At 40.8% G+C, this 26591-nt stretch overlaps 1 protein-coding gene across 1 annotated transcript in view; it reads right to left on the minus strand.

Annotated features, from left to right (window-relative positions):
- Positions 1-26591, minus strand: part of KDM4C (lysine demethylase 4C) — a 563556-nt gene that overhangs the window by 454680 nt on the left and 82285 nt on the right. The window contains exon 7 of the mRNA XM_075827279.1: positions 11448-11551. Coding sequence (XP_075683394.1) covers positions 11448-11551 — 104 coding nt within the window. The remainder of the gene's footprint in view (positions 1-11447; positions 11552-26591) is intronic.

Below are 26591 nucleotides of genomic sequence, written 5' to 3' on the forward strand. Positions count from 1 at the left end.
CTACGCCTGCTTAGCTGTAAATCACAGAGAAGTGGTCAGGATTCTGAATACACATCACTTCCTGGCTGGAGGTAATGTATATTCATTGTCAGGGCACTGCAGTAACATTACAGTGTGTTTATGTGGCTTCACATAACGATATAGCTATATCACTATGTGCTGTATAAATGAATGGAGAGAAGTGTATGACGCATAAAGCTAATATAGGTCATAACTCCGTCAAAAATGATCGTTTTTCTAAATAAAAAAAACACTGCTGTAATCTACATTACAGCGCCGATCATATTATGTACAAGATAGGCCACTTATAATGTGGTGACAGAGTCTCTTTAAATCAGTAGAAGGGTCCTTTTACGCCGGCCCATTTTGTCCGTTACAACTAGCACCGATCAACGAGACAGGTCGTTGATCGGTGCTCATTTGCTCCCATCACAAGGAGCTACTATGGGAAAGAGTGCTCGTAAATACGAGCGCTCGTCCCCATACATTTCTATCATGTCAGCAGCGCATCTCCCGGTTCACACAGGGCAATTATCAGGAACAAGCGTTGTATAAACGCTTGTATTCCCAATAATTGGCCGATGTAAAAGTGCCCTCGGTGTTAGCTCGTGTGCCAGGGGCACACAGGGTCGACTCTCCGCTTACAGCTGTGTTATGAAGCTTCTATGTTTAGTGATACATAGTTGCTGAAGCGCTAAAATGAAATAACATTTTTAATAATTGTATATTAACTGTATTTAAGGCCAGCGGTCAGGGTCCTTAAAATCGGCACAATAGACTATTTACGGCGCAGGTTTTAACTTGCTGCCCGAGCGATCGCACCGCTGTCTCTATTGGTCCTGACCTTCGAGGGACAGACCATAGTAATAAAAAAATAAAAAGTAAAGTGCAAAAATTTTTTATAATAAATACACAAAAAAGTCCCCCCCAGCCAATCATTGTCGTAACGCTAGCCCTGACCCAATTACCCTAATATAGACATGTAACATATTAAAATTTCCGGTAGACAATGACGATCACAAATAAAAGGTCTATTTTAGGGTTAAACTAGGTTTTTACCCCAAAAAATTGCTGAAATGAAAAAAGCTTTTTTTTTTTACTATTATTTTCAAACTTTAAGCCTAAAAATTCTAAAATAGCAAACCGGATGTGTAAAAAAAAAAAATTATAAAAAAAAAAAAAAAGAAACCTGTATTGTCTACGGAAAAAACATCGCAAAAATCACGTCGCTAGCCCAACATATAAAAAAAAAAAGTTACAGCCATTTAACGAACGCGTGCTAAAAATGGCTAAACGGTGTCTAGTCCTGAAGGCTCAAAATAGCCCAGTCCTGAACCGGTTAAAAAAAAAAAAACTCAAAATTATGAAGACACATAAAAAAAATAAACAACTTTAAAAAGGTTTACCTAGCCTTTAAGTATAAAAATTAACATCACTAAGAGGTTAAAATGCACTTAAAGGGGCTCTGTCACCAGATTATCAAATCCCTAGCTCCTATTGAATGTGATCTGCGCTGCAATGTGGATAACCGCAAAGCTTTTTTTTTTTTTTTTAAACGATCATTATTGCCCAAGTTATGAGCAATTTTATATTTATGCAAATTAGCTTTTCAATGGACAACTGGGCGTGTATTGTGTTTTTACCAACTGGGCGTGTTTACTGGTTTTACCAACTGGGCGTTGTGAATAGAAGTGTATGACGCTGACAAATCAGCCTCATACACTTCTCATCGTTCCCACCCAGCTTCTTTCACTGCACACACAGCGTGACGTCACCCATAGGTTCTTCAACCTTGGTGTCGGACAGAGAAGATAAATGGGCTCCAGCCGTCCGAGAGGGTAATATGCTTGTCTCTAGGGAATTTACTATGCTTACGGTGATGCTGCTGCAGATTCAACTGTACTCTCTCGGACGCCTGGAGCCGATGTGTCTTCTCTCGTCCGACGCCAAGGTTGAAGGACCTGTGGGTGACCTCATCGCTCCCACCCAGCTTCTTTCACAGCAGACACAGTGTGACGTCACCCACAGGTCCTTCAACCTTGGCGTCGGAAGAGAGAAGACAATTCGGCTCCAGGCGTCCGAGAGAGTACAGTTGAATCTGCAGCAGCATCACCGTGTGCAGGTAGGCATAGTAAACTCCCTAGAGATGAGCATATTACCCTCTCGGATGGCTGGAGCCCATGTAACTTCTCTGTCCGACGCCAAGGTTGAAGGACCTGTGGGTGACGTCACGCTGTGTGTCTGCAGTGAAAGAAGCTGGGTGGGAACGATGAGAAGTGTATGACGCTGATTCGTCAGCGTCACACACTTCTGTTCACAACGCCCAGTTGGTAAAAACAAAATACACGCCCAGTTGGTAAAACGAGAAAACACGCCCAGTTGTCCGTTGAAAAGCTAATTTACATAAATATAAAATTGCTCATAACTTGGGCAAAAATTATCGTTTAAAAAAAAACAAAAAACGTTGCTGTTATCTACATTGCAGCGCCGATCACATTCAATAGGAGATAGGGATTTGATAATCTGGTGACAGAGCCTCTTTAAGGCACCCGAGTTACGTGCCAACTATATTTACTTGAGACAAATTAGGGTATGTGCACAAAACCTATTTTCAGACGTAATGGAGGCGTTTTACACCCCGAATTACGCTTGAAAAGACGGCTCCAATACGTCGGCAAACATCTGCCCATTGCTTGCAATGGGTCTTACGATGTTCTGTGCAGACGAGCTGTAAAATTGCGCGTCGCTGTCAAAACACGGTGCGGAAAATTACGCCCGCGTCAAAGAAGTGCAAGACATTCTTGGGACGTAATTGGAGCCGTTTTCATTGACTCCATTGAAAAACAGCTCCAATTACGTCCATAATGGACGCCGCAAAAAACGCGTGCACTTGTAAAAACGTCTGAAATTCAGGAGCTGTTTTCGCCTGAAAACAGCCCCGTAATTTAAGACGTATTTTGCGTTGCCGTGTGAACATACCCTTAAAAATCTACAAAAAAAAAAAAAAAAAAGTGACATTATTGGAAGTGTTTTTACAATTTTAATGTGACTGTTAGCGGGTTAAATAAATGATATGAAAAGCTGAATATGCTTCATAAATCTAGCTAGATTTTGGCAAAACTTTATTTTGTAGGTTGTAAGAAAGCATTTTTGTACAATGAGAAGCTCACGGATACTTTCACAAACAATGAGTTAAAATGACACTATTCCATAATGATTTAAAACATACTGAGCCAATTACCATGCTAACAATCTAAAGCACAATGAAGAATGTCAAGGTTGCCTATCAAAGGCAGGATGAATTCTTTGAAAAATAGAAAACTACCTTCCTATGGATCAGAAATGCTGCTGTGATGTTGTTAGACAAAGACACCTGCAGTGAATCCCTGTGCTTCATGGAAAGCCAAAGTAAAATATTCATCTGCAGACCGCTGCCACCACCCACACTAACCGTCAAAAAAACTAGGGTGCTTTTGTGGTTTGAATTATATATAACATTTCCGGCAACAAATCCTCTAAAATCTGTCTGCTATACTAAATATAGAATGTAAAGTGTCTCATATGGACCAGTAAGAAAGTGTATAATATTAGAAGGTAAGCAGACCCAACCAAACTATTTCTCACGTTTTCCCTTCGAGGAATCAGTACTGGCAGTACTTGGTTCTTTTCACAAATGAGTTGCCTCCATCTGCCAATCAGAGCGTATAAGTATCTAGCTGAATGAAGGCAATGGATCAAACACGCAAGGTTCTGCCAAGCTCCACAGATTGCTAGAAGATTCCACTAAAATCAGCAGGATCTTCTAACAAAAATCTAATGCTTTTGACCAGCTTTTCTTTTACATTGTTCACATGGATTCATAGTAACAGAGTTAAGGCCCTTTTACACAGGCCAATGATCGTGGAATGGAACGCGTGCAAAAGGGCCCAGCGATCAGTCAACAATTGAACAAACACTCACTTGTCGGCGGATCACATCTTTTATGCAGGGGATGTGCTGCCAACAAACTGTACCCTTAGTAAGTTTGGAAAGAAGGCCAAACAACCCTGAAGTCCAGAACTTAGGCGGGAAATATGGCAAATAAAGTTAATCAATACTTTTAGGCCTCAGGCACATGATGGACCTCTCGGTGAGGCATCAGGTTATCCCCAGGAGCAGTACTTCTAGGGGGAAATACTGTCATACAGTATATGTTAGGGTATGTAACAATTTTTCATCTCATGGAATATGTGCGTAAAATAGAAGCTCAATGTGCCTCCAAGTGAAAATTAGAGGAACAAAGAGGTACAGTAGGTGTGCTCTGGATCCATCTCATAGGGATCCCGAATAGAGCAGGATCTTTTAATATTACATCTTCACAGAAAGACATTATGAGTAACATTCATTTACTAAATTCTATCAAGAGTCTAGACATTTTTTGATGCACCCTTGTTAGGCTCTATTCATTTGCATAGTTTTCAATTACATTTTTAGTGGGCTTCAGTTAGCCTACCAAACAAGGTTTCCATTGCTTGTGGAATATGTGAGAAAAGAAGCCTTGGTAGTCCAGAAGTTATCTTTTCTTCTACTGTAATAGAAGAAATGTTGCTAATCTTTTCCGGTACTGTATTCCACTCATTCCCTCAAACATTTTGGTTGCCCAAGTCTGAGCCCTCTTAACCCCTTAAGGACGCAGCCTAGTTTTGGCCTTAAGGCTCAGAGCCCATTTTTCAAATCTGACATATTTCACTTTATGTGGTAATAACGTGGGAATGCTTAAACCTACCCAAGCGATTCTGAGATTGTTTTCTCGTGACACATTGGGCTTCATGTTCGTGGTAAAATTTGGTCGATATATTCAGTGTTTATTGGTGAAAAATTGCAAAATGTAGAGAAAATTTTGAAAAAATTGCATTTTTCAGAATTTAAATGCATCTGCTTGTAAAACAGACGGTTATACCACCCACAATAGTCACTAGTTCACATTTCCCATATGTCTACTTTAGATTGGCATCGTTTTTTGAACATTCTTTTATTTCTCTTGGACGTTACAAGGCTTAGAACATAAACAGCAATTTCTCATATTTTTAAGAAAATGTCAAATGCCTTTTATTTAAAGGTACCTGTTCAGTTCTGAAGTGGCTTTGAGGGGCCTATGTATTAGAAACCCTGATAAAACACCCCATTTTAAAAACTAGACCCCTCAAAGTATTCAAAACAGCATTTAGAAAGTTTTTTAACCCTTCAGGCATTTCACAGGAATTAAAGCAAAGTGGAGGTGAACTTTGCAAATTTCATTTTTCTTGCGGAATTTAAATTTTATTCATTTTTTTTTCTGTAACGCAGAAGGTTTTACCAGAGAAACACTACTAAATATGTATTGTCCAGATTCTGCAGTTTTTAGAAATGTCCCACATGTGGCCCTACTGCGCTCGTGGACTAAAACACAAGCCCTAGAAGCAAAGAAGCACCTAGTGCATTTTGAGTCCTCTTTTTTATTAGAATATATTTTAGGCAGCATGCCGGGTTTGAAGAGGTGTTGAGGTGCCAAAACAGTAGGAATCCCCCAATAGTGACCCCATTTTGGAAACTACACCCCTCAAGGAATTCATTTATGGCTGTTGTTACCATTTTGAGCACAAAGTTTTTTCACAGCACCTATTTCAATTGGGCTGTGACATTAAAAAAATGACATTTTTTCCAATAAGATGTAATTTTTTATCAAAATTTCTTATTTTCACAGGGAACAAAATGCTCAATTTTGTTGCCCAATTTCTCCTAAGTGCAGCAATACTCCATTTGTGGCAATAAACTGCCGTTTGGGCCCATGGGAGGCCTCAGAAGGGAAGGAGCGCTGTGTGTTCTTTGGAGTCCAGATTTTGCTGGATTGGTTTTCGGCTGCCATGTCGCATTTGCAGAGCCCCAGAGGTATCAAAGCAATGGAAACCAATCACATATGACCCCATTTTGGAAACTACACCCCTCAAGGAATTCATTTATGGGTAATGTGACCATTTAGACCCCATAGTTTCTTCACAGAACTTATTTGAATTGGGCTGGGAATTAAATAAATATATATTTTTTCCAATAATATATGTCATTTTAGCACAAAAATTCTTATTTTCACAAGAAACAAAATACCCCATTCTGTTGCGCAATTTGTTCTGAGTGCCGCAATACCCCATTTGTTGTGATAAACTGCCGTTTGGGCCCATGGGAGGGCTCAGAAGGAAAGGACCACCATTTGGCCTACTGGGGATTTTCTAGTGTGAAGTCATGTATGCAGAAGCACCTGAGGTACCAGTACAGTTGAAACCCGCAAGAAGTGACCCCGTTTTAAAAACTACACCCTTAAAGGAACAGTGTCATCACAATTTTTTTTTTTATATGTTAAAGATGTTAGTGCTTTATTAAAAACGTTTATATTTATTTGTGTGTTTGTGTTTTACTTTTTCTTATTTTTACACTTTTTCTTCCCTATGGGGGCTGCCATTTTTTGTTCCATTTCTGTATGTGTCGATTAACGACACATACAGACATGGAATACGGCAGCCACAGTCCCATAGGGACTGCGAACGGGTCCCGTCCCATTCACTTCTGTGTACGGCGTCTGTGTGGGAACTGCGCATGCGCCGCTCCCACACAGTCCAATTTGAAATTGGCGCCATCCGGCGCCATTTTCCTGTGGACCGGAAGTCGCGGCCGGACAGTAATATTACTACTTCCGGTCGCGGCTTCCGGACTTGTGCACTTGGACCAGCGGCAGCAGACGGAGCGGACGGGCCGGAGGGAGCCGCGGTGGCAGGAGCAGGTAAGAGATTTCAATGTATGTTCGTGTTTGTGTGTGTTTACTACTGTATGTAAACCTACTACACTGTGTGTTAGCTCAAAAAATGGCGACACACAGTGTAGGAGGTTACACCGTTCAAACCCCTCGTTTATCCCGGCACTAGCCAGGATAAAGGAGGGGGGGGATGCTGAGAGCTCACTAGAGCGAGGGCTTTTTACCCAATTTTGCAATGCTGCAATTTTGGGAATAGCTCCATCTAGTGACCAGAAATGGGAAATATTATAAATTAGAATTAATTTATAATATTTCCTGACTCGTGAAAAAAAATAAAAAAAATTTGAACAATGTTTAATCACCCACACACTAAATGTTTAATTTAAAAAAAAAAAACATGTTTTTCTGGCAACACATTCCCTTTAAGGCATTCATCTAGAGGTGTAGTGAGCATTTTGACCGGAGACCTACACCCCATAAACTGTAATGTGGGTTCTCCCGGGTATGGCAATACCCTACATGTGGCTGTTATCAGCTGCCTGGGCACACAGCAGGGCTCAGAGGGGAAAGACGAGGGGGGATAAGCTGTGCGGAGTGCATCAGGGTAAGTAAAATTGGGGTAAATTATAAACCAAGGGATGTATGATAAATTTTAAAACTGACTTTCATACAGAGCTCTGGTTATTCGGGACACGTGTCACATTGATATATTGTGTCATCCCTTATCGCCCTCTTATAGCAGACTTTGCACCTCTTTTGACTTTTTCCCTTCTTGCCAGTTTGGGGAACTTCCCCTGGAAAGTGTTGCCGCCCTGGTAAGATGCGTGTGGCCCCGCTTCCAGAAGTACTGGGTGCCCCCCCTTCTTGGTCCCTAAAGATTAGGTTCTTGATAATCACCTCTTGAAATTCCAGGAAAGTTCCCGTCTGGCCTGCACATCGACGTAGCACGTACGCATTGTACAAAGCCATCTGTATGATGTGCACGGCCAGCTTCTTATACCACACCGCATAGCGCTGTAGGGCTTCAGGGCTTGATCTTACAAGTCCATCCCTCCCATGTACCTATTGTAGTCCAGGATGCAGTCTGGTTTGGGGTGGCCTTTCCTTCATATATCCTAAACCTGTAGGTATACCCTGATGCACTCTCGCAGCTTATACATCTTCACGCCATACCTTGCCCTCTTACCCGGCAGGTACTCGCGGAATTGAACCCTCCCTTTAAAATGTACCAGGGACTCATTAATAGAAATACACTTCTCGGGGGTGTATGCTGGGGAAAACCGGGCACTGGAACGGTCTAATAGGGGTCTCCGTTTATACAAACGGTCAAGACTGGGGCCATCTTGGGGTGGGCACGGCTCATTATCAGTATAATGTAAGAAGCGAAGTATTGCCTCATTTATTTATTTTTTTAGGTTCCAGTTCAGTTCTGAAGTTGCTTTGAGGGGCCCATATATTAGAAACCACTATCAAACACCCCATTTTAGAAACTAGACCCCTCAAAGTATTCACAACAGCATTTAGAAAGTTTATGAACCCTTTAGGTGTTTCACAAAAATTTAGAGCAAAGTAGAGGTGAAATTTAAATTATTTTTTTTGTCAGAAAATCCTCTTTATACCATTTTTTTTATAACACAAAAGGATTTATCAGAGAAACGCAAATTAATACGTATTGCCCAGATTCTTCAGTTTTGAGAAATATCCCACATGTGGCCCTAGTGCGGTAATGGACTGAAGCTCCGGTCTCCGAAGCAAAGGCGCACCTAGTGGATTTTGAGGCCTCTTTTTTATTAGGCACCATGTCCGGTTTGAAGAGGTCTTGTGGTGCCAAAACATTGCAAACCCCCCAAAAGTGACCCCAATTTGGAAACTAGACCCCTTGAGGAATCCATTGTAGTTTTCTTGGGGTGCATGCGGCTTTTTGATCAGTTTCTATTCTATTTTTAGGTGGCGTGGTGACTAAAAAACAGCAATTCTACTATTGTTTTTTTATTCTTTTTTTATGTCTTATGGCGTTTGCACAATAAAATACGTTTTGTAAACAATCATTTACTTTTTGTGTTACCTTATTCTAAGAGCCAGAACTTTTTTATTTTTCAATCAATAAAGCCGTGCGAGGACTTATTTTTTGCGTAACGAACTGTAGTTTCGATCAGTACCATTTTTAGGTACATGCGACTTTTTGATCTCTTTTTATTCCATTTTTTGGGAGGTGAAGTGACCAAAGAGTTGTGATTGTGGTACGGTTTATTATTATTTTCTTTTACGGCGTTCATCGTGCGGGATAAATAATGAAATAATTTTGTAGTTCAGGCCGTTACGGACGCGGCGATACCAATTATGTATAGTTTATTTGTTTGTTTATATATTTTTATTAATAATAAAGGACTGATAAGGGAAAAGGGGGGATTTTTACTTTTATTACTTATAAATCTTTTATTTTCTTATTTTTACACATCTTTTTTTAACTTTTTTTTTACTTTATTACTTTGTCCCACTAGGGGACTTGAGGGCAGGAGGCCCTGATCGCTATTCTAATACACTGCACTACATGCGTAGTGCAGTGTATTAGAACGGTCAGCTACTCACTGACAGCAAGCATAGTGGGTCCTGACGTTGTCAGGACCCACTAGGCTTCCGTCTATGGCATAGCCGGACGCCATTGTTTGGTGTCCGGTTGCCATAGTCACCATCGCCGGCCGCTATCGCGTAGCAGGCCGGCGATGGCAGCTTAACCCCTAAAAAGCCGCAATCTCTATAGAACGCGGCTTTTAAGGGGTTAATCAGCGGGGACACAGCGATCGGTCCCCGCTGTAGGAGCTGTGACAGCTGCTGAACAAGACCGCAGCGTCACAGCTCCTGTATGTGTCGGGAGGACGGCCGAAACGGCCGTTACGTACTATTACGGCATGGAGCGCGAACTATACAGCTGCCATGACGTAATAGTACATCAAGGAGCGGGAAGGGGTTAAGCTTTCATTTGTCTTTCTTGAACTCTGGAATCCAAAACCGTACAAACTTGTACAGAAAAAAATAAAAATTATTGAAATCCCTGCGGACTCCTTTGGTACACCACTAGAAACGGAGTCGGATGTTCCATTAATGACAACCTTCTGTTTTCTATCTTTAAAGGGAATGTGTTGCCAGAAAAACATGTTTTTTTAAAAAAAATTAAACATTTAGTGTGTGGGTGGTTAAACATTGTTCAAATTTTTTTTTTTTTTTGCACGAGTCCAGGAAATATTATAAATTATTTCTAATTTATAATACTACCCATTTTTGGTCACTAGATGGAGCTGTTCCCAAAATTGCAGCATTGCAACATTGGGTTAAAAGCCCTCGCTCTAGTGAGCTCTCAGCATCCCCCCCTCCTTTATCCTGGCTAGTGCCGGGATAAACGAGGGGTTTGAACGGTGTAACCTCCTACACTGTGTGTCGCCATTTTTTGAGCTAACCCACAGTGTAGTAGGTTTACATACAGTAGTAAACACACACAAACACGAACATACATTGAAATCTCTTACCTGCTCCTGCCGCCGCGGCTCCCTCCGGCCCGTCCGCTCCGTTTGCTGCCGCTGGTGCAAGTGCAGAAATCCGGAAGCCGCGACCGGAAGTAGTAATATTACTGTCCGGCCGCGACTTCCGGTCCACAGGAAAATGGCGCCGGACGGCGCCAATTTCGAATAGGACTGTGTGGGAGCGGCGCATGCGCAGTTCCCACACAGACGCCGTACACTGCAGTCAATGGGACGGGAGCCGTTCGCAGTCCCTATGGGACTGTGGCTGCCGTATTCCATGTCTGTATGTGTCGTTAATCGACACACACCGAAATGGAACAAAAAATGGCAGCCCCCATAGGGAAGAAAAAGTGTAAAAATAAGAAAAAGTAAAACACAAACACACAAATAAATATAAAAGTTTTTAATAAAGCACTAACATCTTTAACATATAAAAAAATAATTTCTGATGACACTGTTCCTTTAAGCCAATTATTAATGCTTTAACAAACATTTTTTCAAATCTCCGCATTTTTATTTGATTTACTAACTTTTTTTTTTTTTAAACAGTCATTTTTTAAATTTTCCATAACCTCCTCAAAAGGAGGAAAAGTGCAGAAGGTACAGAAAAAAAAAAAGCATCTACAAATAAAAAGTAGGGCGTAGAGTCATGTAGGGCAACGCAGTGCCTCAGCATATCATTACTAACTTTTTCTTTATATAGAATAGTATCAAAACATTGTTTTTTTATTAATCAGATTCTACAGTGCAATATTTAAAATGCAGAAAGTTATTATACAAGATTTTTCTCCGCCACTGCATAAATCAATTGTTGCTATAATAGTCAATGTGACTACTGTTCTTCGCAGTGATGCAGAGAAGCATCTGGACTGACATTAGCATGGTAACAAGTGAAGTCAAAATCCATTCAACTAAATTTTCCATCTCACTCTTTCCTCCCCTCTCTATGCTCCTTCCATCTATTAGTCATATTAATGCGTCCATGCATTTTGCTTTTCAATTGTTCCCACGCATATTTCATCCATTGTATATGGTTAAAAGTTCTAAAAACAGAATTCTAAAATAAAAATGTATAACAAGTGGTTTGTTTCTGCAGATACATAGCTAAACAAACATATACTAAGCACATGTATAAATCAATGCTACAAATAAGCTTGCTAACTTACCTTGTTAAAAGGAATACTATACTTTTTTAGTATCGAAGGCGATATAAGTGTCATTTTGTGTCGGAGAAAAGCATCACATCCTTGACAACTACTGGGAAAAAAACCTATGTAGAGAGATCAAGTCAGAATCAAGTTAAGGAAATATAGCTTGAGTTACTTTATATTTTATACATCAAACTAGCTAAGCACATTTAAAATTAAAAAAAAAGGTACAAACCAATAAAATACTCCATACGGGAGGATATTAGAAAAAAAGAATACCTAATATGGAGAAAAGAAAAAAGGATTCCAGGATAACCACTTCAAGAAATTAAGAATCAATTATAGACTTGAAGTCTTAGGATAACCACTGGCATTGGATCAAGCCAATTCACGGAGTTACTAGCATGTGAAGGCAGTCCAGCAAATGGAACACAAAGTTCGTACTTTATTGAAAAATATTAAAAACTGCTACATAAAAGTTGGTGATCAATAAAGTACGAACTTAATTTTCCAAATTGGACTGACATTTTGACTTTGGCTGAACAGAGGTAGTTTGTGTAAAAAATAGTCACCAGTGAGCAGGCCTTCCATTCGATGTTCTGCCAGCGTGTGAATCATGGATCCCCATGCAGTAGACAATACACTACTAGTGCTGTCAAAGTGTAAAAGCGGATGGACAGACACGAGAGAGAGATAAGGGGGTTTTACGCTGGGCGATTATCGTGCAGACCAGTGTTCATAAAACGCACGTTGACTATAATTGCCCTGTGTAAACAGAGGAACGATCAGCAGATAAACGAGCAAACACTTGATCATCTGCTGGTCGTATCATTTTAAAAAAGTAAAAGTTTATCGTAGTCAGCAGCACATCTCGGTGTGTAAACAGGGAGACGCGCTGCCGACATGATAATAATGTATGGGGACGAGCGATCGGAGTAACGTCCTCTTGTCCCCATCCATAGCTCCGTGTGACAGGAGCAAACGAGCGCCGATCAACAATATCTCCTTGATCGGCGCTCAGCTGAACCGGCCGGTGTAGAAGGGCCTATGGACAGACACGAGAGAGATAGACAGACAGATAGGCCAGGAAATGTCAATTATAGAATATTTCCTCTGGACAATTAACATTCTCTATATTCCTGCATTATTAACTAATTGCAGTCAATAATACAAATACAAAGAAAAACGCTTCAAATATTGTCTATATAAACAGACATTGTCTGCCCAGAGTCTGTGCCAATTTATTCGGTCAGGAAATGCATTTAACTTTCTAATACAAGTCAATTTTATGGACATAACAATAATGAGAGGCTTGAGACTAGTCATAAATAAAAACTAAATACTTGCAATGCAAAAAGAAATGGATTGGGAATGTAAAAGAGAAAAACGCTCTATAAATTTGCACCAGTTAAATTGTAATAAATATGCACATCAATCAAAATGAATCAAATAGAAGAGAAAAGCAGTCATGTCTGCAATTATGACCATTATATCTTTTTAACTGAAATACCCTGAAGTTTTCTTTTTTCACATTATTTTTTCTTTTGCAAAACAGAAAATCACGCTAAATACACAGATATGTATACACTTATTAAACAGAGAGGAATGCTCATAGGGACTAGACCCTTCCTTCATTATGTACAAATCTATGACCTCAATGCACTCTTCATGCAGCCGGGTAACCCAAGATTGGCTGCCCATTTTAGGGTTGTTTTACACGGGCAGATTCACTGCCCAGTAACAAGCACAGCTCGACAATACCAGCATGTCAATCAGTGCTCATTTGCTCCATTTACGTGGAGCAATGATCGAGAGTGTGTGGACGAACAATCATTAATACTAAAGTTTGCATATTGTTAGCAGCACACCCCGTTTTCACAGATGAGCTGCCGACAAACGAGGTACGGGTACGAGCGTTTGTACGAGCGCTCATTTGCCCGATCAAAGTCCCATGTAATAGGGCCTTTAGACACTGGATGAGATGGCATCTTCGCCGAAAAATAGTTACTGCAAAACAGTCGCAACGTGGGCCTTCGTGGAAACAGATGCTCGATCGGATTGAGATCTAGGAAATTTGGAAGCAAAGTCAACACTACGAACTCAGTCATGTTCCTCAAACGATTACTGAACAATTTTTGCAGGGTTGCAGGGTGCATTATCCTGCTGAAAGAGGCTACTGCCTTAGGAAATACCATCGCCATGAAGGGGTCTACTTAATCTGCAACAAAGTTTACATTTATTGGTGTATGTCAAAAGCAACATCCACATGAATGTCAGGACCCAAAGTTTCCAAACACAACATTGTCCAGAGAATCAACACTTCCTAGAACACCACAAAAACCGCTCGGAAACTAGCTGCTGTTTTTTCCACCTCCTATTTTTTGGTGCTATTTCCAACACCGACTCCGCGTCCAAATCAGCACCAAAAAAACTCAGTGTGAACAGGGCCTAATTCTCTATAAAAAGCCCTTGTTATCTGATTAGTCTGAAGAGCTCCATACTTGCTACATGCAAGTGACACAATTCATGTCCTTTCACAAGAAGCTAGTATGAGGAAGAGCGCTTGTTACTATGATCGCTTGTCCCCATGAATTACTATCAAGTCAGCAGCGCATCTCCCTGCTTACACAGTGAGATGTGCTGCCGACCACTTAACCTTTGTGCTCAATAAACAATACGATCAGCCGATGAACTAGTGTTTTGAATTGGGCTAGTAACAAATCATTACAAAGGTTGTCTAGGATATAAAATAATAGAACAAGTCTGCCCCCCCCCCACATGAACAGCGCCATGTTTGTCCACAGGCTATGTCTAGTATTGCAGTTCAGTCCCATCCACTTAAATGAAGAGGAGTTGCAATACCAGACAACCCATGGACATGCGTGGCACTATTTCTGGGGAAAAAAATATCTATTTTTCTAATCCTGGACAACTCCTTTTGAGCATATTAAATAACTGGGACAAGGAATACAACGGTATACACAGTTTTTACAGGACTCCTAGAGAGAAGCCTATGGAGAAAACGGCAGAAAAAAAAAACTACTTCGTTTTTGTTCACTTCAGCTTTGGGCTTCCATTCATCTGTTTCGCCAGAGGAACAAATGAACGGAAAGAAACAAAAGTATTGTTTCTGTAAGCATTAGCATGGATTTCAACAGTATTTTTGGTTTCAGTTTGTTTGTTTGCCTCCGTTCTGCTAGGTTTCAGTTTTCTCACAGAAACCGTAGCGATGCACACTACGGTATTGTTTCCCGTAAAAAAAAATAAAAAAAAATGAAAACCTAGCGAAACAGAGGTAAATAAACAAACAAAAAAAACGATACTTTCAGTTTGTCTGTCCATTTGTCTGTTCCTCTGAAGAAACAGATGAATAGAAAGCCAAACGGAAGCCCAACGTACATGTGAACAGGCCCTTAACCAGACTATGAAGCGTTTGGATAAAAATGCCACTGACCCTGAAGTCACTACAAAAAACGAACATGTGGCCAGAGAAATTTTGCCCCTCGTCCTCAAAAAAACAGTTGAAAAACATGTGTGAAAGGTGTCTGGCAGCAGCTTCTCTCTTTGGTGGACTAGGGATTGGGCATGTTTAAATCCAATAAACCAGATTCTTATTTTCCCGACGTCTGCCATTAGGGGACTGTCAGGCTGTTCTTAAAAGATTACTCCTATCTCCCCCTTTTTTTTTTCTTAGGAGTTTCCTGCCTTCTTTTGGCTTTTTCACGTTCCCTGTTTGAGGACGAGTTCTGGGTAGCACGTTCCACAGATCTCACGTGTCCCGCAAACTTACATGTCACTGTGAGTGAACAACAGTCTGCTTGTCTAAAGATCCACACTTATCTCTACATTTACATATAGAGAGAATACTGGATGGAGCAAACAGACTGTAAAACCCACGCCCAGGAGCCATACTATACACTTGTATAGTGCGGAGAGGTGCCTGGGCAGGGAGCTACCAAGCTTTCATACTCCATGTAAAATGATCAGTAACAAGTGTGCATGTGTGGCCATAAATGCCGGGCTGCGGCGGTGGCCATACCCATAGGTGACACAGAATACACAAAGAGGGGAAACTCCAGGGTGAAGAGCAAGCCAGATCTAAGAGAAGGTACACTTTTAAAACTTTAATGTATTTACAAAATAATTATTATATTTACATTATATACCATCTTACCATGGACTACCCCTTTAAAGGGAACATGTCACGTCCGTTACGCTGCCCTCACTGAGGGCTACTAAAGTATTAACAGTTACATGGATCTCAGGGATCTGTTACTCATGTGCTAACGTTAAGCCGTTTGAGAAATTACTCTAATCTTTGAAGGACACTGCTAGAGAGGAGTATGGCATATTCATGAGCTGCCGCTCACCCACTAAGCTGTCGATGATTGACAGATTTTTTGCAATGCAGAGTATTGGGGGGAAATCCGTCAATCAGCAGCAGTTGGGTGGGGGGGGGGGGGGAGCGGCAGCTCATAAATCAGATTGCACTCTAGCAGAATGCTACAAAGAATAGAATAGTGCACAGCTTTGATGCAGTTTTTGGTTACCAGTTTTTTTTTTTGAGCCAAAACACAGGAGTGGACACAAACAAAAAGAAATGCATCAGTCTTTTCTTTATACCTTTCCTTCCCTTTTCGATCTAATTCTGGCTTTGGCTAAAAAAAAACTGGTCTAAAAACGGCTTCAAAATCGGTGTGTGTGATTATGGCCTAAACAGTAAGTTCTCCAAATGGCTTAACATTAGGGACAGACTTCAGTGAATGCAGTTAGACATTTAGAAACATATATGCACCTATAGTAGCGCTGCCAGCAAATGAGTAGGAGCCTAGTAAGACTTCAGTGAAATCAGAATGTCGGTCACTACTTTCTGCTGCCCTCCTTGAGGGCAGCGTAAACTAGATGACAGGTTTACTCTAAACCCACTTAGATCATTAGCCAACCCCTTGAAAATGGTCAGGATTGGATGACTTATCTAAAGTGTTTGGGCATCTTCAGCGTAAAATGGGCGAAGCCAATCATTAGCAATTATTATTTCAAGCAAGAAAGAGCTCTACATATGCCAATACTATTTTCCCCTGTGTAACCATACAAGTAAGCTCAGTGCACAGATCATTGAAAACTATCAGACTCCAATGGGATCTGATACTCAACATAAAAGAGGTACTTATTAAGAGTACACAAACATATCAACCAATCAAGGAATTAACACTGAAAAAAAAATAGTTACAAAAATAAATGTCAATTAGGTACATTTAGCCTAAATAACCTTTGAGACAGAGCACTTGTAAAGGAAATAATATTACAAGGCTATTTCACTTATTTTCTGCTCAAATACTTTGTACGGAGATTTACAAGAGACTACCAAACGTCAACTTCAAAAGATTTATGCTGCATTAGAAGAATTACATTTTAAATTAAAATCAATGAAGAAAGAAGTCTATTTAATTTTCTTTCTTCTTATGGATTTGTAATCAAGAATTGAACAAATGTGGTGACTGGGGGTAAGTTAATTTAGCATTGGAGAACTGCTGAAGGAATATAGATGTGCAGTGTCTTAGAAATTCCAGACTGATCAGAAATGTTTATTTACAATACGTGTTCAGATTTATGTCCAACATAAATGTTTACAACAATAGCTGAAAACCAAGTGCTTTAGATGTGGCTCAAGAAAAGAGCTCTTTTTAATCTAAATAGAAAGGAAGCGTATGCTTAACAACATGGGGAAAAACATCTTTGAACATGGTATATTATGAAGGGTCCTATCACACAGCCCGATATGGGCCAGGAAAACGAGTGCCGAACGACGAGATCGCTTGTCGAGCGGAGCCCGTTTGCTCCTTTCACTATGAACAAGGCTTGGTATGTATAGGAACGAGCGCTTATTACTACGATCGTTCGTAACCATACATTTCCATCATGTTCGCAGCACACCTCCCTGTTTACACAAAGATATGTTCGGTTGACAAATATAATATTTATTACTGCATAAAGACACGTTGATCAGCGCTCGCGTGCTCCGGTCATACGGAGCCATGTATGGGGACGAGCAGTCGTTCCTACAATCGCTCTCCCCATCCATTATTATCATGTCGGCAGCACATCTCCCTGTATACACAGGGAGATGTCCCGCCGACAGCGATTATATTTTACTTTTTTAAAACTATACGACCAGCAGATGAACGAGCATTTGCACGTGCATTTGCGGATTGTTCCCCTGTTCCCACAGGGCAATTATAGGCAACGAACGTTATATTAACGTTCGTCTGCCCGATAATCATCCAGTGTAAAACCCCCTTGAGGCTGGAGTCACACGAGCATGTTCGGTCTGTAAAGGACGGAACGTATTTCGGCCGCAAGTCCCGGACCGAACACACTGCAGGGAGCCAGGCTCCTAGCATCATAGTTATGTACGATGCTAGGAGTCCCTGCCTCTCCGTGGAACTACTGTCCCGTACTGAAAACAGGATTACAGTACGGGACAGTTGTCGTGTGAATCCAGCCTATCAGTCATTAATGCATTTCTGCAAGTGTCCCCATTGTTATTTCAAGTCTTCGAGATTAGATTCTTAAACAGAAACAAGTCTCAACATTTTCTTTAGGATATGAAACCTTATTTTAAAAAGTAACACACACACACACACACACACACACACACACACACACACACCTCAACTGTGATGTGTGATTGATAGTGAAGTTGTCCGTTGCCTTAAACCCCTTAATGACCGCCGATACGCCTTTTCACGGTTGTCATTAAGGGGCTTTATTCTAGGCCGTCGCCTTTTCACGGCGGCCTAATAAACATCCTGCACGGGTGTCCCATGCAGGCTGGGGCAGGGGCTCGGTTGTTTGAGGACAGCCGGTCTCCTGCTAAAAACTGTAGCGATCGAAGTTTACTTAGATCGTGACAGTTTACCCCCTCAAACGCTGCAGTCATTAGTGACCGCTGCATTAGAGTAATTTACAGAGGGAGGGAGCTCCCTCTGTCATCCATCGGCGGCCCACAAATACAATTTGCGGGCATCCGATAGAGTGCCATGGCAGCCGGGGGGCCTAACAAAGGCCCCCAGGCCTGCCCTAGCTATATTCCTATTAGGCCATGCCAGAGGCATGGCTTAATAGATGCCTGTCAGTTTTACACAGACAGGCAATAATGCTTTTGTATACTAAGAATACCAAAGCATTCTAAAGATCTTAAAATCTAAAGATCGCAAAGTGAAGAATTCATGTGAAATAAAAAAGGTACACAAAAAAATTGTAAAAAAATTCCCATAAAAAATGGTTTTATTTAGTAAAAGTAAAATAAAAAACTACCCTTATATGGTATTCCCGCTATCGTAATGACCCAAAAAATAAAGTTGGCATATTACTTACGTAAAAAAACGGCAAAATTGCTATGATTTTCAATTCCCCTCAAAACAAATTATAATGAAAGGTTAACCATGTACCCCAAAACGGTAGCAATGAAGTCCCGGAAAAAAAGCCCTCATATGGCGACACACAGAAAAATAAAAAAAGTTATGGCTCTTGGAAAGCAGCGATGTAAAATAAAAGTTATTTTAGTTAAAAAAAGTGTTTTTATTCTGCAAAAGTAGTAAAACATAAAAAAAAACTATGCATATTTGTTATCACCGTAATTGTACCGACCCCAGAATAAAGGTAGCATGGTAGCTGCGTGGTAAACGGCATAAATATAAAATGCATAACACAACAGCTAAATTGCTGGGATTTTTAATACCCCCCCCCCCAAAAAAAAAAAAAAAGTTACGAATTTTTTTTTATATGCCCCATAATGGTGCCATTGAAAAATAAATGAAACTCATCCCGCAAAAAAAATAAGTCCTCATACAGCCATGTCCACGAGAAAATAAAAAAAGTTAGAGCTCTTTGAATGGGACGATGGAAAAAACATAAAAAATGGCTTGGTCATTAGGGTCCAGAATGCATGCAAGAGGAAGGGGTTAAAAATATTAAATTCAGTAAGGGATTGATTGATACAGCCTCAAAATAAGCAGCATAAAAATGTAGTAAAACAGACAGAGCTGTATTGTTCAGCAGGTAGTAATAAATCAAAAACGTAATCAAGCACAAAATTAAAATGCGGACCTTCATAATGTATTCATCATCAGGGTTTGATTTTACTACTTAATGTTAAATTCTTCTGGCTCGAGAAACCCATTCAGGACTCAATAAAATCCATACAAGAGCATATTAAATTCTGCTTCTCAACCAAAGTTATCCCTAAGCATTCTGGTGGCTGTTCTCCAAGAGTCAAAGTGTGCAATCACTATGCATATTTTGCTTGGAGTCTGGAGCGCTCGCTTAACAACAGTTTTCTTTTGAATTTTGTCAGCAGGTGGTATTCTTTTCCATCCTGCACAAAAAGATTTGATTTGGAACAATGCATAATGAAATCATTCTAATTTACATACTTACCCTTCTATTTCCTACAGTCACAGGAACGAATTAAAAGAAAAAAATAAAATAAAATCGTAGATAGTGCAGTTCTTAGCCATTATGATTCTTAACCAGACAGGGACCCATAGACGGGAAAACTAAAACATGCCACATCATTTGTTGTATTTCAGTCTAGTTAATCTAAAATTAATAATTATCCAGTATTTCAATGTCTAAACTCCAACTCCATAAACAAAATATATATTAAAAAAAAAAAAAAAAAACACTTAAAGGGAAACGGTCACCAGCATTTCACCTATTGAACATTACTTATCCCTCACTGGCCGCTGCTATAAAAAGTTAATTTCTGTTATCTGCTCTCCTAAACTCCTCCTCCAACTGTAAATAACGGTCTGCAAATATTTTGCGCCTTTTATCGTAATAATCCGGTGTCCCTTTATGTGCACACACTAGAAGAGGACATCAATGCACAAGCGCGGGATAGTGTGTGCTGGGGAAGGCGAGGAACAGTCAATCAAAAGTAAGGAGGCGGAGTAAACGCGGAAAGACTTGAGGAATGAAGATTTGGCTCTTTTCTGCTCATTAGCATACGGTGTGGGAACACTAGAAAACTGAATACTAAAGCTACAGAGCCGACTAAGAACATAATTATAGGTTATATAGAAATTATTTTTCATCCACTGCCACCAGGTATTGCTGGTTTAATAGGTGAAATGCTGGTGACAGATTCCCTTTAATGACCAGTTAATTGGGTTGTCCCACGATTAAATAAAAAAATAAAAATAAAAAAAGTCTTAAATCGCACAAAACACAACTTTTTTAAAAAAATTGGAATCATTTTCTAGTTTGCTCCCGTGTCTAGATATTGAGGTTACATACTTGTTATGGCATCCCCTGGTGTTCCTCTGATTCCCTCTCAGAACATTTACCTAATGTTTCCAGTACGGTGGAGTGATTTTGGCTATTCAGGCCATCCAATAAGAATCAGTGCATTAGAAGCAGCTTTTTCTCACCAGCACTGAAAGCATTATGTGAAGGTTCTGAAAGGTAAACTTTAGAAATAAGTAGTATGCTACCTATTTCAAGGATTTAAGGGGTTTTCCCACGAGGGACGTTTAGGACATATCCTCAGGATATGTCATAAATGTCAGATAGATGCGGGTCCCACCTCTGGGACCCGCACCTATCTCTAGAACGGGGCCCCCTAAACCCTATTCCAGCTTTGTCTGCTATCGCTGACTCCCGGCCACTTTCCTGACTTTATGGTCGGGAGTTACAAAAACAGCGTGCTACGCTGTTTCCATAACTCCCATAGTAGTGAATGGCAGTTACAGAAGCAGCGTAGCATGCTAGCTACACAGTTTCCATAACTACCATTCAGTTACATGGGGCTTACGAAAACAGCATAGCTCAGCGAGATACGCTGTTTTCACCTTCATGGTCGGAGATCAGCCGACACAGAGGTAGAACGGGGTTTAGGGGCCCCGTTCTAGTGATAGGTGGGACCCGCATCTGACATTTATGACATATCCTGTGGATATGTCATAAACGTCCCTCGTGGGAAAACCCCTTTAAGCGGGTTTTACACAAGACTATTATCGGGCAGACTAGCATTCATAGAACGTGCGTTGCCGATAATTGGCACGTATAAACAGGGGAACGATCAGCAGATGAACGAGCAAACGCTCGATCATCTGCTGGACGCATCGTTTTAAAAGAGTGAAATATTATCGCTGTCGGCAGCACATCTACCTGTAAACAGGGAGACACGCTGCCGACATGATAATAATGTATGGGGACAAGCGATCGAACTAACAACCGCTCTTCCCCATCAATAGTTCCATGTGACAGAAGAAAACAAGCGCCGATCAAAGATGTCTCGTTGATCGGCGCTCGCTGCACTGGCCGCTTATCGGCCGGTGTAAAAGGCCCTTTACTCCCATTGGCTGCTGTACAACCACAGCAAATCCTGCCCTGAGTCTGAGGCTCAACCTCAGTTTTCTGCCAGGGAAATAAACGTCTGATTTTAAACCGATGTGTGAACAGAGCCTTAAACTGAATGTGTATCTAAAGTGTTCCCAATCGGAAGCAGTAAAATGCAGCATTGCAAATACAAACAAAAAGCACTACAGGAAGACTTTATTAGCAGTGGATAATATCGCAATATCAAGGATAAACCGGCAAGTAATTATTTACTGAGCTAATTTATAGCTTACAGCTTTTGACCAATACACAGGTTAGAAAATCCTTTAAACTGGCACAATGACAAACTAAATAATAATAATGAAAACAATAATAATTAGCTACAGGGGAGTTCTAATTCCTGAGGATTTGTGTGGTGGCAGAGACAAGAAGCTTATTAGTAAGACAGGCAACTTTTTTTTCTCATTTCCTCCCTGATCATAATTTATTTCCTCATGGCTTTTATATTTTTACATTCTCAAAGACAAACTATCAGAGGGTCGTCAATTTCTATGATGCCTATGATGATCATGACATACCAATGGGAACACACAGTATGAAGGAATGTGAATATGCTAAAAGTCTTAAAGGGAATGTGTCACGAATTAAACCTTTTTTTTTTTTTAACGTAAGTTACTTATTTCTATTATATTTTTTTCGTTTTTTGACGTATTTTTTTTTCTTCCACATGGTGAAAGTATTAAAAATGAAATAATTTGACAGGTTTTCTTATGTTGGCCACCAGAGGGAGCACTTCCCAGAATTACAGTAAGGTGAATAAGGCAAAGCAACCTGACTCACAGCTGCCATAAATGTGGGAGGGAATCTCACCCCCCCCCCCTCCTACAAGCCAGGAAAAGGTGTCTTCAAATTGCTAAGCAGTGTCCGGCTGCCATTTTGGGTATGATTGTACAGATGGCAGAAGCTATAGGACACACCAAAAGGCTAAGGATATGTTCACATGCTTACTAAACAAGGAGAAAACAGCTCCTGATTTTCAACCATTTTTTAATCAAACTCGCGTTTTTGGTGGCGTTGTTTACGCCCATTTTTGGAGCTGTTTTTCTATAGAGTCAATGAAAAACGGCGGCAAAAACGTCCCAAGAAGTGATATGCACTTCTTTTTGGTGGGAGTCTTTTTACGTGCCATTTTTGGAAAACGTCCGCGTAAAAAAAGCCCCGTCGGAACAGAACGCCGTATTTCCGTATAAGAAGGAAATGAGAACGCCGTATAAGAAGGAAATGGAGCATTGAAAATAAGTTTCATCAAGCAATAGGACTCCTTAACCCCTTCCCGCTCCTTGACGTACTATTACGTCATGGCAGCTGTATCGTTCGCGCTCCATGCCGTAATAGTACGTCTCGGGAGTAACGGCCGTTTCGGCCGTCCTCCCGACACATACAGGAGCTTTGACCGCTGCTGTCTTGTTCAGCAGCTGTCACAGCTCCTACAGCGGGGACCGATCGCTGTGTCCCCGCTGATTAACCCCTTAAAAGCCGCGTTCTATAGAGATCGCGGCTTTTTAGGGGTTAAGCTGCCATCGCCGGCCTGCTACGCGATAGCGGCCGGCGATGGTGACTATGGCAACCGGACACCAAACAATGGCGTCCGGCTATGCCATAGACGGAAGCCTAGTGGGTCCTGACAACGTCAGGACCCACTATGCTTGCTGTCAGTGAGTAGCTGACAGTTCTAATACACTGCACTACGCATGTAGTGCAGTGTATTAGAATAGCGATCAGGGCCTCCTGCCCTCATGTCCCCTAGTGGGACAAAGTAATAAAGTTAAAAAAAAGTTAAAAAAAAGATGTGTAAAAATAAGAAAATAAAAGATTTAAAAAGTATTAAAAGTAAAAATCCCCCTTTTTCCCTTATAAGTCCTTTATTATTAATAAAAATATACAAATAAACTATACATAATTGGTATCGCCGCGTCCGTAACGGCCTGAACTACAAAATTATTTCATTATTTATCCCGCACGGTGAACGCCGTAAAATAAAATAATAATAAACCGAACCACAATCACAATTCTTTGGTCACTTCACCTCCCAAAAAATGGAATAAAAAGAGATCAAAAAGTCGCATGTACCTAAAAATGGTACTGATTGAAACTACAGTTCGTTACGCAAAAAATAAGTCCTCGCACGGCTTTATTGATTAAAAATAAAAACTTTATGGCTCTTAGAATAAGGTAACACAAAAAGTGAATGATTGTTTACAAAACGTATTTTATTGTGCAAACGCCATAAGACATAAAAAAAAACTATAAACATCTGGTATCGCCGTAATCGTATCGCCCCGCAGAATAAAGTGAATATGTCATTTATAGCGCACGGTGAACGCTGTAAAAAAAAAACGAAAAAAAAAACAATCGTACAATTGCTGTTTTTTAGTCACCACGCCACCTAAAAATAGAATAAAAACTGATCAAAAAGACGCATGCACCCCAAGAAAACTACAATGGATTCCTCAAGGGGGTCTAGTTTCTAAATTGGGGTCACTTTTGGGGGGTTCCCAATGTTTTGGCACCACAAGACCTCTTCAAACCGGACATGGTGCCTAATAAAAAAGAGGCTTCAAAATCCACTAGGTGCTCCTTTGCTTCGGAGGCCGGCGCTTCAGTCCATTACTGCACTAGGGCCACATGTGGGATATTTCTCTAAACTGCAGAATCTGGGCAATATGTATTAAGTTGCGTTTCTCTGATAAATCCTTTTGTGTTATAAAAAAAATGGTATAAAGAGGATTTTCTGACAAAAAAAAAAATTTAAATTTCACCTCTACTTTGCTCTAAATTTTTGTGAAACACCTAAAGGGTTCATAAACTTTCTAAATGCTGTTGTGAATACTTTGAGGGGTCTAGTTTCTAAAATGGGGTATTTGATAGGGGTTTCTAATATATGGGCCCCTCAAAGCAACTTCAGAACTGAACTGGAACCTAAAAAAATAAATAAATGAGGCAATACTTCGCTTCTTACATTATACTGATAATGAGCCGTGCCCACCCCGAGATGACCCCAGTTTTGACCGTTTGTATAAACGGAGACCCCTATTAGACCGTTCCAGTGCCCGGTTTTCCCAAGCATACACCCCCGAGAAGTGTATTTCTATTGATGAGTCCCTGGTACATTTTAAAGGGAGGGTTCAATTCCGCCAGTACCTGCCGGGTAAGAGGGCAAGGTATGGCGTGAAGATGTATAAGCTGTGAGAGTGCATCAGGGTATACCTACAGGTTTAGGATATATGAAGGAAAGGCCACCCCCAAACCAGACTGCATCCTGGACTACAATAGGTACATGGGAGGGATGGACTTGTAAGATCAAGCCCTGAAGCCCTACAGCGCCATGCGGTGTGGTATAAGAAGCTGGCCGGGCACATCATACAGATGGCATTGTACAATGCGTACATGCTACGTCGATGTGCAGGCCAGACGGGAACTTTCCTGGAATTTCAAGAGGTGATTATCAAGAACCTAATCTTTAGTGACCAAGAAGGGGGGGCACCCAGTACTTCTGGAAGCGAGCCCACACGCATCGTACCAGGGCAACACTTTCCAGGAGAAGTTCCCCAAACTGGCAAGAAGGGAAAAAGTCAAAAGAGGTGCAAAGTCTGCTATAAGAGGGCGATAATGGATGACACAATATATCAATGTGACACGTGTCCCGAATAACCAGAGCTCTGTATGAAAGAGTGTTTTAAAATTTATCATACATCCCTTGGTTTATAATTTACCCCAATTATACTTACCCTGATGCACCCCGCACAGCTTATCCCCCCTCGTCTTTCCCCTCTGGGCCCTGCTGTGTGTCCAGGCAGCTGATAACAGCCACATGTAGGGTATTGCCATACCCGGGAGAACCCACATTACAGTTTATGGGGTGTAGGTCTCCGGTCAAAATGCTCACTACACCTCTAGATGAATGCCTTAAGGGTGTAGTTTTTAAAACGGGGTCACTTCTTGCGGCTTTCAACTGTACTGGTACCTCAGGGGCTTCTGCATACATGACTTCGCACTAGAAAATCCCCAGTAGGCCAAATGGTGGTCCTTTCCTTTTGAGCCCTCCCATGGGCCCAAACGGCAGTTTATCACAACAAATGGGGTATTGCGGCACTCGGAACAAATTGCGCAACAGAATGGGGTATTTTGTTTCTTGTGAAAATAAGAAATTTTCAGCCAAAACTACATATTTGAAAAAAATAATTTTGTTTTCATTCCCAGCCCAATTCAAATAAGTTCTGTGAAAAAACTATGGGGTCAAAATGGTCACAACACCCATAAATGAATTCCTTGAGGGGTGTAGTTTCCAAAATGTGGTCATTTGTGGTGGGTTTCTATTGCTTTGATACCTCTGGGGCTCTGCAAATGCGACATGGCACCCGAAAATCAATCCAGCAAAATCTGTACTCCAAAGAACACACAGCGCTCCTTTCCTTCTGAGCCCTCCCATGGGCCCAAACGGCAGTTTATCACCACAAATGGGGTTTTGCCGCACTCAGGACAAATTGGGCAACAAAATGGAGTATTTTATTTCTTGTGAAAATAAGAATTTTTGAGCTAAAATGACATATTATTGGAAAAAATATATATTTTTTTAATTCCCAGCCCAATTCAAATAAGTTCTGTGAAGAAACTATGGAGTCTAAATGGTCACATTACCCATAAATGAATTCCTTGAGGGGTGTAGTTTCTAAAATGGGGTCACTATTGGGGGATTCCTACTGTTTTGACACCTCAACACCTCTTCAAACCTGGCATGCTGCCTAAAATATATTCTAA

This window comes from Rhinoderma darwinii, chromosome 1, assembly GCF_050947455.1.
Source record: "Rhinoderma darwinii isolate aRhiDar2 chromosome 1, aRhiDar2.hap1, whole genome shotgun sequence".
Classification (NCBI taxonomy): Eukaryota; Metazoa; Chordata; class Amphibia; order Anura; family Rhinodermatidae; genus Rhinoderma; species Rhinoderma darwinii.